We start from the raw sequence: 16,364 nt of genomic DNA on the forward strand, positions 1-16,364 counted from the left end.
GTTCGTTTATTTAAAAATTATTTCATTATAGAAATCGAATCCATCGTGAATAGACCTAGCATACGAAAGGTGAATGGTACAAGCTTCTTTTTTCTTCAGCGGAGTGTGTGCGAATGAATAATGAGCTTGATGCTGCTGCTGCTGCTACAGCGGCCTCTTCTCTGTTCGCTCGAACAAAGAATGCGCCGGACTTACTCTATATAGTGGTAGAGTCTAGAGTAGTAATACTATCAATCTTAAGTGACTAGCATCTATCCTTAACGTTTAATTTAAGCGACAAACTTAAGGCTAGGCTTTGATTGGCTCCACCGTTGTTTCGCTCGTTTGCGGTGCATTTGTTCTAAGTAGCCATCTATGCTTAACACTCACTTCAATTAAACTCGCGCGGTTCTCCGTTGGCTGCTGTAAATAAATCGGATCCCTTTGAGCTTAACATAGCAGTGCGGAGGGCATTGGAATAAGCTCGATGGTTGGCAGATACGGAAGGGAAAATGTTCATTTAACAACACCCGGGGATTGGCCGTAAGAGACGAACATTAACGCACCCCGAGTAGGATAGGAAAGGTTTGGTGAAAGCAAGGCTATGTCCTTTCTACTGATGGCACCTCGCTATGTACAAATATACTCGATTAAAGCACGGGCCACGCTAAACTCAACTACATAACCGCGAGCAAATATAATTCCTCTATTTAACTGCTAAATCGTTCGTAACCTTGCTTAGCTACCGTACAATGAATGGGAGCTTCCGAATGCTGCAAATGCTTCCCAGATTGTCGATTACTGTTCTTCTCTGGATGGTCGAGAGGGCCGAATTACATCGGCCCACAACACAGGGATGGGACGTTTGTGTGCTGGAAATTGTGTGCGCAACTAAGACTAAGTTGTGATGTTTTCTAAACAGCAGCTGGGTGGTAAATGTAGTGGATTCTACTTGCTGGCATAAATACACGATTAATACACCTGTATAAAGAGCACATAGCCTTACCAGACACGTGCGCGAAGCCCTTCAAGCGGCATTCGTATTCTAAGAAAGTATGCTCCATTAAGACGCGCACTTCATCGATTAATTGTGATGAATGTCAAATTTCGCAACCCAGGTAGAACTACTCACTGACCACAATTGGCCCGCGGAAGATGCAAAATGGAACCTTCGTTGATAAGAAGAAAAACACACACACAAACACATTCATAGCCCGTACCTCAGTTGCACGGATGCGAAGTGTACCTCAGACGTGTATGGTAACGTTGCTGATCCTTCCTGTTCAGCTGCTACTCGCGGATCCCGCATGAGAGCTCCCGCGGATGGATTTCCAAAATCCTCTTCACCGGAACCGAAAATGTTCGTTTATCCGATCGGACTTCTTGGGGCACCTACCCTCGTGTAGGTTGAACATTCCGTACTCGCAGTAGGGAACGGTGCACTTTTTACTCCGAATGCATCTATCGATGTGTACGAAAAGAAACACATAGAACCAGGTTGAGAACGGGCGTAAATCTCTACAGTGTCGAATGTGGGCAAATGGGAAAAATGGACGGGAAATGACTTACTTTCGCGTTTCCATGGAAAAGCTCTCGAAACCCTGCTTGAAGCGAATGCACTCTTGATCGGTAGATACACAATCGCAATAGCACTGCGAATCTTCAATGCTGACGGATTTAAAGTGCCGTGGACAATGGCAGCTGTTGGTGGTGGCTGTGTCGCCATCATCTTTGCTTCCCTCAGAACTCTGTTCCACGGGATCCTGGAACAGGGACCTATGGTGTTGCTGATCCGCGCAATGACACTCGGTGTGATTGGTGAAGCTCAGCAGGACCACCTCGTCCTTAGTGGGTCGTCTAGATCTGACGCTACTCACCTGAGAAGTGATGGATATGAGTTTGAATCAGGCAAGAGCCGCATAGGTGGAGTCGGTGGCGAAAATTGAGCTAGAACTACATCGCTCATTCTCACACAACTTACATAGAAGTACAGCTGGACAACGCTCGTGGACTTCGGGACGCATGTTTTCGGCGGCATGCAACAACCCGTATCATCTTCACAGCGATGCAGAATGGTACGATGTGGCTTGAACACCTTCGTCCGATCCATTGAAGCGGGTACCAGCTTCGGTTTAGGAATCTTGCACCAGCCCTCTTTAATTATGCGGTTCATGTGGATATCCGCCTGCTTTTTGGCGTATATGGGGTTGCTGTACGCGGTGTACGATCGTTCGACTGCATCTTTCGATCCAAAATTTGCTTGCTTGAATTCTGTGAGTGTCTCGTACTGTCTCGGAAGGTTCTAGAATGCAAGGGAACAGAATGAATGTACGAACGCAGCTATTTGATATAGCGGTAAAACGTTGCAGGGAGGGATAGTCCTTCCGTTGTTGGCAGCAAAGGTGAATAGTAAATTAAGCAAGTTATGACCATCATTTTCACCTCGCTTCTCTAGTGTCACAACACCAGATGGTGGAAGCTAAGGATGAAAGGGCGTTGGTTTGATCATCGATCAATAAACCACCACGTCACGCATTATACTCGGCCGTCCGAATGGATCACTTCCGAGAGGTGTTTTCCAAATTGATTGCACCAATCGAATATAGTTTTTACGACAATGCTTGCTCATTTGATCACCCATAAGACTTCAAACGGCTTCGGAAATCGCCGTGGCCGATGAATATTCATGAATCATATGATATTTCGTATCAGTCAACCGAGCGAACCTCGTGCGTTCATTTCATCATGCGTGCGTGTCACAGTTTCTCTATCGTTTTTCATAAATTTACCACTTTTGGCTCGTGCCCAGCGAGCCTACGGAGCGGAATCGCTTTAGCTTTAATATTCCCACGTTCGCAACATCAAAGCCTTGCTGCATCAAAGCTAAAAAAAAGAACGCGGGCAGATTTATGCTTTACGTCACCGTCATCCAACGATGGCTTTATCTGTCCAACCGAATGCGGTTTCCTGCGAAACCCAACCGAAGAAATAGTTGCGGTGTGTTCGATTTTTTTTTTTCGTCCGCGAAAGTACGTACGCATAGCATAAGCTGAGGGCTTATCAGAGTTCGCAGACACTCCATTCCTTGCGCAGTGGGGCAAAGAACTGGTAGGATTAAACGTGTCTGGGAGAAGAAATTAGCGAAAATGGGAGACATTGCGCCACACTGAATTCACACCCTGCGAATGCGACGCACCAAAAGGGAAAGGAAAGGCCACACCGACCACGAGAAGAACGACTTCAGATGAATCGTAACATTTCTAGCAGCAATAAACCTTCTCGCCGTCCCTTCATTACACGCTGACAACGTAAATCGCTCGCATATTCGATCGAAAGTAAACTGTCTTGCTTTTGTTTCGTTTTGCGTCGGTTTCCTAGCCCCCAACAACACTCGCAGAACATGTCTCGACCGTCGCGACAACAACGGCCACGAGGTGCTCAGGCATCTCGACAATTGATTTAAATACTCTGTAAGCGTTTGATGGGAACTACGCGAAATTAAGGAAGAAGGTTAACGTTCCACTGAAGCTCAGAACCGTCCGTACGGTAAGTGACTATGCTTCTGAATGTGTGTATCCCTGCTCATTCGATGAAATGGATCCGAGCGGATTGGTCAATCAAACAGCAACATTTCATCCATTTCACGCTAGACGATTTTATGAGATCTTTTATGCCGAAAAGTGATCATTTCCTTCGTTTCATGAAATGCACATCTATCAGGCGCGTCTAGTGGGAACGTTGCAGCCACAATGTCGCCAACCACGGTGCAATAAAGTGCATTCTCAGTAGCACGAACTCTTTCCCGGTCTCGGTCTCGGTCCCGGTGGTCGGAAGAGGCCACTTCAAGCAATTGCACCGCCGTGCATAGAAGCCGAGTCATTTTCCATTCGCGGGAGTCTCATCGTTCGTCGTTATCGTTTGTTTTACTGACACGGAAAAATGGGTGAATTTTGCGAGGGACATCACCCTTCGATCACGTGCATTCATCGAGGGAGCCATCGAGGATGCGGTGGCGTCATAAAACCTACGACAGGGCATTAATATGCAGCGGGTGATCGCGTCCGTGTCGAAGAACCCTCGCTGGGTGACTCATCACCCCAGCGGGAGCATAAGGTCTGCGGCAGAGCTGATGGAACTGGTCCACCTTGCTTTGCCCACCCGAGGTTGGTTCACCTTTGACATTGTTTGACACCTCGTAGCGTTTGAGATAGTCGTTTTCTAAGAACCGAAAGGAGCTTGATGTACTTCCAGAAGGGCTTCTCGTTCGGTGGCGGGTTGTATGCGGATGCTGTTTCGTAAACAAATATGCTTTTCCACAACTCGAACACCAAGCATCCCGAAGGTTCCAGAAGGAACATGTCAATGGACCCGCGCGAACAGCATCCTCTTCTTAACCGCATTCACTCGACCACCATCGCCTCCACGTGTGATAAATAAATACCGTTTTTTTACACCAGAAGAAACCCCTTAGACCTCAGGCGGTTCTTTACTGCGAGTGTCGCGCGGTTTGTCTTCCCGTGCACTGTTTAGCGCATTGCTCTGTTCAGCATAAAAATGGTTCTTCTAACGACGACCGCAACACCTCGCCTGCGGTTAGACTACCATTCCTGCTCTCTCTCTCTCTCTCTCTCTCTCTCTCTCTCATGCTCTCTTTTCCGTGCTCCACCGGTGAACGTGTCTGTGCTGGAGGCAACCACGTCAAAGGAAAGCTAGACTAGAAAGAGCCCCAGGCCTGGTCGTATTTTCCAACCATTCTGTCCACCAGCTCGAGTGGAACGCAGGTCGCCTCCCCGACAAATGTATTTGTTTTCAGAAGCTGCAAACTGTGTCTAACGCGCGGAATGGTGTTTTCGAAAGAGACCACAAAAAAGTTTTTTTTACGATAGTTTTTGCCTATTGCAACTACGCGGCTTATTTGTGCGCGAAACGCAAACTTTTTGGTGAAATTAACATGACCCCCCCCCGCTCGCCAGATTCCACGATGGTTGATTAGTTGGAAGATATTACGAGCGCCACCAGCGTGGGAGTGGCTTTAATAACCATTTCATCCGGATGAAAGTGCGAAAACTTTTCCTCCTCCCGATATTCTGGGTCGGTGTTGTCAACGGCACGGAGGCACGATGAGGTGAGATAATATTCACCTTCATGGTAAATGTTGCCAAATTGCTTTCCTGTGGTGGTCTCGACTCGGAGAAAAGGAGCACGGAAAAAAAACCACAGACCGGTGTCTCACAAAATATATATATATATACATATTTTCTTGGTGGATTCCATGGTAATGTTTGTATTTTATTCCCGTGGCAAATTAGAGCCATCTGTCGGTAGTGCCGAGCGGTGATGGTCTCGCTATCTCTCGGTCACCCTCTTCTGGCTCCAAAGCTGAGTTATCAGACAAACCAGCCACACAGCCGCAACCGTGGTGTCGGTGGCCGTCGATGGTGGGAAAATTGGAAAACGAAACGACTTCATAAACGGTTCATTTTCGAGAAAGTTTTCAACCCACGCCACCGGGTGTCGTGTGCCAGCAACCTGCAATGTGTGTGTGTGTGTGTGTGTGTGTGTGTTGTGATAGCTGGTGCTAGCGTTCCCGTAAGAAAACTTCTCAATCAACCACCAACCACTCCCCTGGGCAACCACTGTGCCCCCGGCGTCCGCTGGAGTTCGTTCTCGAGATTATTTGTTTTCGGTAATATGAGAATGGAAAACATTACTTTCTGTCCCTCCGGCTGCATGCACGGTGCTCTTGATACGATCGTCTCATCGTCGACGATGACGATGATGGTCGTGGGAGGCGAAGGACGCGATCTATCTCAACATGCAATCGATTGAGGGGTTGAAAAGCAAACAGCTTTCCTCGAGGATTGGAGGCCCCAATCGCCCGCTGACGATGATGGACAGGTGATTTAGTGATTATTTTTTATTGATCCTCATCTCTCGCGGACCATCATTCGGGGTTCGAGACGAGATTGAAATGTTTATCGAATTGGCAATTGACCCCCTCTCGCTGGTGCGAGTCCAAGGAGTGCCGCGGATTGATGGAGATTTCGCCCGACCGGAAGATGCGCGGCTGAGCGTGTCATGAGATTTTTCGATTTCAAACACACAGCGGTCTCTGGTCGGCCCTTCTCCTTATTAATATCACCGACCTACTCTCTGCTGCCCTCAGCCTTAAAGGGCTTAAAATCGGTCGGGGAATGCGACACGCGCGTGGTTCGGAAGATTGGATTTCCTTGGTGGAAGAATAAACCCTTGGCCCACCCTAAGGGCACACCTGCCTCGTGGAGCCCACACGCGCTACAAGGCCAACAACATCTTTGAATGAGCCCACACAGGCGATCGATCGATTCCAAGATCCAGCACCAGTCCATTTCCGCCCGATGGTGGTTCGCAATCACCACCCCATCGAACGACGATCCTTTTCTCCAAGAAAACGTGGCGTGACGTGGCCGCCGGATCAGAAATAGAACACACAACCCTCGGACCCCGGACTTTGCTTCCCAGGCGTGTTGCTTCATTTTACACACGCGGGACGTGGTCTGTTTTTGGGGACATCACTAACTGCCGAACCAGACGAGTGACAGCGTGCTGCCTCATGGGACGACGACGTGGAAATGACACTAATTCGTCAGTGTTCACGTTTCGTTTTTTTTTCTTTCACCCCCAAAAATCGCCCGAATGTACCCCAGGGACGCAATCAACGCCCTACCCCTTGGTGTTGTCGATGACATCACCGGCAATGGAGCGACCGGTGAATGTGCAACTCAAACGGGGCGCTTTAAATTCGATTCGATGCGGTACACCGCATCGTTAACCGGGTGTCAATTGGTGAATTATTGAAAAAACAAAGTGTCCGATCTCACTGTGGTGTCCCGTAGGATGTTATTTCGGGACCACGGCGATGACAAACCCTTCGGTAAAAGGATGGCATATGGCACCACCCACGAGAGAAAGCAATGAAAAGCACACCCATGGGTTGGGGCAGTAAAGGCAAAACATCATTTCGGGAAACGATGGCGATGTTCTCGCGGAAGTGTCTTTTATAAAGCCGTACTAAGGGACGGTCGTGCGATACACGAAATGATCCCATCCGAAGGGCGCATAAGTGCCTGGTACTGGCGTAAAGATTGCCTTTTCATGCCCATCGTCTCGTCAAACCGCGATGACGATCTATTAAAACGTTTCGTCTTCAGGCCACTTAGAGCCCGCTTGTTCGCTTATTGTCGGAGTGAAGGGCCTTTTTTCCTGCGCAGCATCATTTATGCCAATCGGTGACGCTAATCGGCCAATCGGAAGTGCAACGATCCGTAGGCTCCACTGAGGACCGTTATCCTTGCCGGTGTGGGGGCGTCCGTGACGAATCCCCTTGGTATTCGGACGTAAGTTTGTTGTACGTCCGTCCCATTCGAAATCCGGCCCGGGAACGAGTCGGATCAATTATCGGCCTCACCCCAGGATCGCGCACCCTTAGGGTCAGCCGAGGGTCAACGATGGTTCTTCGGCATTCCTGCGGTTCGCTCGCTTTCTTTCATCGCTCGTCCTGCTCGTCCTTCGCCCGGTCAATTACTCCCCTGGGCACCGTTTTCCAGGCATTTATCTCGCGCGCCCTTTGAGTCTCCGGACTCTGGGTCGAAGATCGTGCCGCCTGGGAGGTGGAAAAAACAAATAATGTTAATAATTACACCGGCGAGCTCTTGCTAGGCTCTTGCTCAAGCCCATCCTTCTTTGTTCGGTCTTTTGCCGTCGGGCCGGTACCGAGAAAAAACACTTGTTACACACACGCCCGCCGTCGTCCATTGACTGATGGATGGACGGATGGCTGACTAATGTCTCGTGAGCAGGACATTCGAGGTCGAGAAGGACGAGAGAATGCTCCCGAACGCGGGCAAACCCCATGAAATCCATTCGACCCACTCAACCGAAAGAAGCCGTTCCGACGCCGTGATAATTCGACGTTGCGCTGCCGGCTGCGATTGGAATTGTGTGTTATCCTTAATTTCCCTCAAATCATCCTTACCGACCGCACATCGACCGTTGGGAATCGTTGGCGTCCGGCGAAACACGCATAGCTCCGTTTTACCGGGTGGCGAATGGGATGGATTTTTGAATTATTCACGCTGTCTGATTACTTTCCCGAGAACTGGCGAGAAGGGAAATAGGGAATCATTAGAGCCTGCTTCTGCTGCACTGGATTCGGCTCCAAAACGGGCCATCATCTAGCGAACACGCCCGGCCCGGTGCAACCACCGATGCGGCAGCACTTTTTGTGGTCGTACGAGTCTCGGCGTCGGAGTGATACACCTTCAAGATACCGGACATCGCAAGCTTCTCGAACTATTCGTTCGTCTCTTTTCCTTTTTTTTCGTGCTTCTTCTGCGCCAGGTTTCTTTCGCCCTGTTTCTTCATCACCCAGAGGCGAAGTATCGATTTCCTCCTCGCGTTTGGGCCGACTTCCTGTTTGAGCGGAGAAGATGAGGCACAACGGCACAGAGAACGGCCTTTCAGCTTTCGTCTATCAGCATCAAACATGCTGTGCGGGTCAGGCCCGGCGCCTGGCGAAGGTTCGTTCGGTGGAATATCGGTGGGCGTGCATCGCATAAATTGTGCAAATCCACCACCGTCGAGGGGGGTCACTTCGGTTGCGGAACGAAATCCGATACTAATCCATGCGAGTCGCAACTATCCCAAAATAAACAACGCCACCACGACACCGCAATGCTGTGTGGTCATTTTATGGAGAGTTTTTTTTTTCATGGCTGAAAATGCATCATGACCACAGCAAGCACGGACAATGAATCGCTGCGGATAACGTGCACAGCGCGACTTTTGAAATTTGTGGTCACATCAAGCAAACTGGAAGGAAAAATTGAACCCCACGCGGACAGAGATCGTTGGGCTAATTAAATGCGCTCTTTTGGGGGATGAAATTTTGGGAAACAAATTTTCTAATTTAACCAAATCGAGGTACAAGGTGAAAGGTTGAGCGAGTGCATTCTCTCGAGCGAGTGCATCGCATGATAAAGCCATTAGAACACCGCTCGTGGGCAGCTGAAAAATGGGCGAGATCAGCGAGTGGAATCTTCCCGCACAAGATTGCATGCTTTTAGATAGTTCAGCTCCATTCGTTGAGGAGCAGGCGCTCGAGCTCCAGGGAAAGATTTCGACCCGCCAGTACCACCAGTAACTGGCATTAACGAGCCCGCCGAAGGGGGCCAAGAGGCCATTCGATTCGATTGACCCCTGCAAGCGATGGCATAACGCCTGCCCCATCGACTTGCTCTTTAATCAGCGATGATTAAAAGCGTGGTGGCATAACGACGTCAAGCTACTTTGCATGCGCTTTTTCACCATTGATAGGAATTCATCATCGGAGGGTTGCGGAGAAAGTGGTACCGTTATCGTCGAAGCTCTTCGTCCGTTTGGAGGGCTTGGGCACCGTAGCCAGGGGCCAAAGGGCGCCAATAGATGCACGCATCCCATTCACATACCTTAGCCTTTTGCCTGGGAGAACCGCGCAATGGAATCCAAGGCACTTTCGGGCGAGAGCTCTCGAGCAGTCACGAACAAGCCCTCAGGGTTGGGACGGGTTAGAAGCAGCTTTTGCCACAGCCCCTTTGCATTCGATCTATCTGGTCGTCTACGTGATCGACACGAATGGAAGACATTATATTTCTTCACCCAATTCGAACGGTGCCTTTGGCCGAAGTCCCTTCTGGTAGCTAACAAACTTCGATGTTCGCCGGAGCGGCAATCCTTTGACAATTGAGAAGCTCAACAGTGAGGGGGTGAGATAAACAAATCCTTTCGCATCCTGTCCTGTGCCAGGATTGATGGATTAATTCGTCATCCTTTCTCTGTCACGAGATACCGACCCGTTCGATCGTGGGCAATTGTCTCACACGAGAGTAAGTGGATATTTGGGATAACCAGGAAGTAATCACGTTCGAAAGTGCCCAGCGGTTATCCGCTTCTTGCTGTGCTTCCCAACTGCTTCTTGCCTTGTTCTTGTCTCTCTCGGCAGCACCCTTGTGTGAAGCCGTTGAAAATTATGGTAATTCCCGATCGCTTAAGGCATCCCTGCACTTTGAAGTTTGCTTCAAAGTCTTGCCGCTTCCAGACCGGCTCTGGGTCGGCTTCCATCGTGTGCATCCAATTTTCAATCGGTCAGCGGTTGGTTCAACGGTAAGTTATCGATCATTATTAAGCAGGGCATGCTCTCTATGGTTCGCCGCAGGCATCCTGGTGAAGGTGAACGGCAGGCAGCTTCCGGGGAACCCTGGCCACGACAGAATTGTTCACTTCGCGGAATCAACGCTCTTGACCACCACGGCAGCGAGAAAAAAGATGAATCATGTAATTTTCCCATTTGCGATCGCCCGTGTGGGGTTGCGATTTTATTACTTAATCTGAGTAAACGTGTACTGCTTTGCACGAGATTGAAAAATAATCAAGCAATAAATTCATCGACCGACCGATCGATACACACATACACACGCAGTTCGTCATTTTGCGCACGCACAACGGGTCCGGTATTGCCCATGCGTGGTATTTCAATAAACAAAGCGAACATGTTTATATTTCATGTGAAGTGTATTTAAATCGCTGACAAGAAACCCCAACATGAATCACTCTCAACCGACCGGCGAGGAAGCGCGATGAGGCGATCAGATACTTTCAAGCGAGCGTTTCCCTTTGTTCAACTGAATCTTAAGCAGAAAACTGACGGCAATGGATGTGAGCAGAGACAAATATGATAGCTGTTTCCGCTGGGAAAATTCACCCTCAAGAGTGCAAAGCGAAAGCAAGTGCAAATACGTGCAAACACGAAACTATGTGTTATTTTTGGGTGGCCAAATGAAAAGCTTTTCTGCGACAGAAGCCTTTTGGATATTATCGCAGTCCTTGCTTTTGTGAAACGACAATATGGTACCGTAAGGCTTGAAACAATTCGTTTCGAAGCGGTAGTCCGACACCACCGAACGCAGCCTCAAGCGGAACGAATTCATTTCTTTTGGCCCGTTTCTCTATTTTCAGCGTCAATTTCAGTCCGACACCTGCCATAGGAAACGGAGCGCAGACCACACGCAGCCCGTCCATCCCATGAGGCTGTTACCGGTGTTGAATGGGTTTTGGTAAAACGTTGGCAAAAATCCATCATCCAATCTCGCGTATGAAACGTGTCACCCGGTAGCAAGGGCCGGCAAATAAAAAGCGGAAAATGTACACATTTCCTCGCGCCCGGGAAAGCAGGTGGGAAACGTGGAATGGAATTTCGTGTAAGCGTGGAACGTTACTCCTGCCATGGCCTACTGCGACCTTCAAGAGCAGTATTGTCACCGAAGCATGGAGCACCATAACGATGACGATGACGATGAGAATGGTGATGATGTTTGCCGAGAAGCCCCGTCGTCTGGTTGCCACGGGTTTCCGCATATCAAATCACTAACTGCGAGAATGGCGATGGTGAAGGCATGTCAGCAACCGTAGCTTCGATTCCATGTTCGCGGCCTTTCCTTTCACGCTCGATGGAGTGCACGAAACAGCGGTACGGTTTCGGTGGAAATTGCGGAAAATAGAGCCACAAGTCGGCGCACAATGACGATGTCAAGTGCAAGGCTATTTACCAGCTCGCACGGATGAATGCGGAAATCTAAAACGACTCCCATCGGTATCGTACGGTAGGATCTACTGCTCTAACGGCCGGCCATCTGGTACAGCGCTGAAGGATGGAACCGAGGCATAAGCGGAGTCGAAAGACTCCTCTTTGCAGTACACGTGCCTGTGTGTACGGGCTCTTGTAATGCGAATCAACCACCGTGGATAATTACCGTCGTGCCAAGCTGTCGTCTTATCCGTCAACAGATTAAGTTTGACTTCATCAGCAGTCTACGCCGCAGTGGCCGTTGGCTGGAGTGGAAACTGGGTGGCCTCCTCGTGGGCCACGTTATTTGTCATGTCAGCTGTCAGCTGGTGCGGTGACACCGGCACGTCAGTGATGGCTCTCGGGTGATGGCCATACACAACCTGTTGGAAGGTCTGCAGATGCGAACCAACCGCTAGACCAACGAGCAATGAAACTCCACACAAAGACACCATTTCTATTAGGAGACCAACGCAAACGTACGAGAGAATTGAGGCTGATGAAAAGAATATCCTTACCCGGGCCAGATAGCTCGAGGAAAATTGAATCGGTTCCACATGGAAAATAGACAGCGAATCATGCATACGTTAGGCAATCCTCACAGCCGCCCACAGACACCGAAAACTCCCGAACCTTTCAGCAGCGGTGCATAATGTTCTCTTTCCCCCATGCAGGTCATGGCCAACCGTGATCTAAGGCTATGCTCGCACTCAGGCAAATGTCACTCGTTTCATAAATATACGATTCGCTCGTACCTGTGCCACAGCTCTCCAAATAGACATACGTACATTTCGCATTGGAGTGCTGCAACATTGAAATGAAAGATGCGCTACATTATTTGAATGTACCTCCCATCGTGGGAAGAGTGGGTACACGCCTAGGGCGATTTTTCTCTTTCACGGAAAAGTGGCTATATTTGTTCTATAAAATGAAGCAACTGCAGGGAATGTGGTTCCGCAAAAGCAAACCCACGCACACATTTTGGTTGAGCGAACTCAAAAAAATGGCGCCCTACGGGTCGCCTCTTTTAGCACAGCGTAAATGAAACCAAAACTGTGACAGCTTCATCTACGATTTGTCCAGATTGGGTGGCACGAAGCTTGCGCTCGGCGTAACGACATATTTTTTAATTTGTAAACCAAACGACTCAGCGCCCATTAAGCCGTTACCGTGATAGCTCGAGCTACCTAATGTCCATTACTTAATTGGCTCGGCCCCTGGCAGACCACGCGCACTCCCCAGAACGGAGCGATGATTGATGTATTGAAGGGTGATTTTTCATCGTCTCGTTAGCACGCATTGCTGAGCGGCGCGGCTACTCGCTACTGGCAGCTCAGGCGTCAGCAAAAGGAGACACTTTCATAACGCGACAAGAGCTGGATGGGCTGCGTTACGCAATCAACGCATGCGCGAGATCGAGCAGCGCGCAGTCAAGACATCCTGCGCTGATCTAATCTCCCTTTAAACCTCCACACAGTCCGTCTGATTCGGTGCGGATGATTAATTGCTATCCATTTCGGTGACACTTCGGCGGCCACGCGCACAGCTGTTGAACATCCGCGAGTCTTTCCCAGCTCTCAGGGCCCTTGCAATCATCTGCGAGCGTTGGCAGTGGCATGAGAATTGCTTTTGTGGGATCATTTTCATCCTCATCCTCATTGACCCTTTCCGTTTCGAATTCCTGCGCGATCGAACGATCGTGTTACCACAGTGAGCCAAACCGTTTTCTAGGCGCTCTCTTGCAGACGTCTTACTGATCCGCACATCACGGAACGAATGGCTGTTGTGTCTAGGCGGATGCCAAAGGAGTGCTACTCCCACACTCTGCGCATGCACGAAACTCGAAATTGTAGCACCCCACGCGGAAAACGTGTTTCGCGGAACCGTGAGGCGTGAAAATCGTTCCTAATCATAGTGTTCATTATGAATTATCCAATTTGCATATTTGTGTGCACAACGCCGCCTTCCATTCTGCTTGGCGATGTATACCGTTGTGCCGTGCACCGACCGATTTACCGGGCCCTGAAGACATAGAGACGGCTGTCAAAATATAGGACCATTCCCTTCGCTACGATGAAACGGCGTTGCCAGCAGCGATTTCAGATCGATGTGGTGTGAAAATGACACGGAACTAATCGGCGACAGACCCTCTTTCGTCGAAAAGCAACAAAAGGAAATGCTTTCTCGTTTTATAGTACGTCATGTATAAATGCCGACACACCTTCATGTACGCGACGGTGCTGTCAATTCAAACAAAGGGTAGGTTTCTAGGCCGACTAAGGACATGCAAAAAACTTAGGACAGCTTTGATGAAACTTGCAGCTTTCATTTAGGAGCTCCACTTACTGTGATCAAAGTGAACCTCACCGAAAACGCATGCCATTTGGATCAGTTTCACCTTCATGCAGGGATTGCTCGAATTCTGAATATGTTGGGGTGTCATAAATTTGGGAATTTATCTTCACACATCAATTCGTATTTATTTCGATGAGTAACCTTGGCAATGATTTTAATCTCAGTTGAAGGATAGTGCACCACCAAACAGTGTATGGTTTGGATTCAGATAATCAGATAACAGAAGCCTCAATAAGAGCTTTACGTGTAATGCGCGAGAGATCGTCATCGAAATAGTCTCATTATCTGGCCGGTGTTGTGTGGAGGGTGGTTTTGCTTCCTTGACGGTTGTTTTCGTCGGAACCATTTGCCCCCAAATCAAGCAAGGTCAGTGTGGCTATGGTCTTATCGTAAAACCTTCATGCCATGATGCGCAGTAAACAACGGCTTCCGTGGCTTTAGACGTCGCACGCGCCGGACTGCGACCGAGATGGAGATATTTGATTGAGGCATTTAATCAATCCAATAGACTCTATGTCTAAATAATAACAGGCCATCGTATTGGCGCTCCCGCTAGCCCGTTATTAGAGTTGCATTACCTTGTTTGCCTCCGTGAGGCATTCCTAAGTAATTGTTTGCTGGCTCGAACGAGCTCGGGAAGCTCCATCAGTATGGTTCCACAAGGTGTAGACTCTGTATTTTAGTTTAGTTTTGTTGGTTCGCATCTCTAGACATCGTGTGCTAGACTACGACCCAGTCGATCGATCATCACCAATCTGGTCGAACACAGCTTCAACCTAGCCGCATCAGGTTAATCTATCGTCATTGCCGCCTCGCGAACGATCCTCCATCGTCGGCAATCATCGGCTCAGCTAATTGTACACCTTGGCACCTCGTCAGACAGTTTAGCACCGTGTGGGTTCGCGCTCCCGACGGTCTAAATGCTTTACCGATGATAGCTTTTATTGCTGGCTTCCTGTGCAACTTTGCGCGCCGGTTTACATTTCAGAATGCAAATTATATCTTCGACGAACATCGGTGCCCTTTCCTATACTGCTGGATATGAACAATCTTGAGGCTGAAGGTGGAATCGATTCTCAATCGGATGACGTAACATACAACGAGGAGAAGCGATATATTTAATTCTATGATTCATAGCCCCTTAAGCCCGGGCAAATCCCATAGAGGAAATGACGAATAGAACCAACAAACTACGGATAAACCAACGACACGAACGCTCAGAATGGATTTCTAATCAGCTGTTCAAATGCACCTGCAACACGCTGGTTCACAAGGTGTATAAGAAAATCAAAAAGCCACCTATCCCGTCCAGCTGTGGAATGGAATTTGGAACGGGGTTTCCCCACCCACAGGTTATAGGCACACTATGGCAGCTGGAACAAGACGCAATCCTTTTGGGGCGAAGAGATCCATCGGTCTGATAAACTGACCTTGGGCCGTGTTTGAGGTGTCTCTGATCGAAGGCACGTTAAGGATGGTGGCCATTCCAAGGTGTGTTCGAGAGTGTGCCCTCAACATAATCCCTCGTTCATGAACTTCATGGAACGGAGAACCTTCCACCCATTCCGGATCGTGTCTTGTGGAAGGGCAACGATGGCGTGCTTGGTGATCAAATCTCGACACACGATCACGCGCCACCACAAACTAGATCACGTCGGAGAAGATTTTTATCAATCGCCAGCCACCAAACCCTTCTGGTACGTCGATTCAATATAATTTCGTTCCCAAAGCCCTCAAACACCCTTACACCGCTGGGACGCTTTGGTTTTCCATCCAGTTGGCTTAATCCCAAAATCTTACGCCTCTATCTTTCCATCCCGTGCATAGAAGATGTCGGCAGCCCATCTAAGCCCCGACACCAAACGGCGCTCCGTGAACAATTTATTCCAAACACATGTTTTTATGCTTCCTATGCACGCTGCCGGAAAGTGTTAAATCGGTAAAATATGAATGGAACGAACGGGGTGGAACCTCCGGGCGACTTACCGGCCTTTGTGTCACTTTGTGCCCCGACCTCACCGACCGTCCGTGGCGCTCATATTTGTGTGTGGACTATTTTTGCATTCATGATTAGGACACACGTATATTGCGACAAAATGGCCCCGACCGCCTGGTATGAAAAATAACCGGGAACATACAACAAGCCCGACCGACGCTGTCCGATCGCTTGGTGTCACGAATACATTTTCCACTATATACCCGCCACGGTGAGGTCCCAGCCGCACCTAGGTGCATTTCGTGTTTCCCTGCTCTTTTTTTCTGTTTTGGCATGCTGCACCGTCGGCCAATCGGCTGGACTGTGAGCCAGTCCCTTGCGATTTCTGTTAACCGTGTCACCAGTCGGAGGTAATTTATCGCCAACGGGAACACTCGCTGACAGTGATGACCTCCA

General features: G+C 49.1%; 1 protein-coding gene across 1 annotated transcript in view; it reads right to left on the bottom strand.

The window, feature by feature from the left end:
* Positions 1–44: 44 nt before the first annotated feature.
* The window catches only part of LOC128727687 (uncharacterized), a 35,038-nt gene continuing 18,718 nt past the window's right edge, over positions 45–16,364 (bottom strand). The window contains exons 3-5 of the mRNA XM_053821626.1: positions 1,952–2,281; positions 1,549–1,856; positions 45–1,440 (exon numbers count right to left, since the gene is read on the bottom strand). Of these exons, the coding sequence (XP_053677601.1) occupies positions 1,323–1,440; positions 1,549–1,856; positions 1,952–2,281 (756 nt within the window). The 3' untranslated portion in view covers positions 45–1,322. The remainder of the gene's footprint in view (positions 1,441–1,548; positions 1,857–1,951; positions 2,282–16,364) is intronic.

Source organism: Anopheles nili, chromosome 3, assembly GCF_943737925.1.
Source record: "Anopheles nili chromosome 3, idAnoNiliSN_F5_01, whole genome shotgun sequence".
Taxonomy (NCBI): Eukaryota; Metazoa; Arthropoda; class Insecta; order Diptera; family Culicidae; genus Anopheles; species Anopheles nili.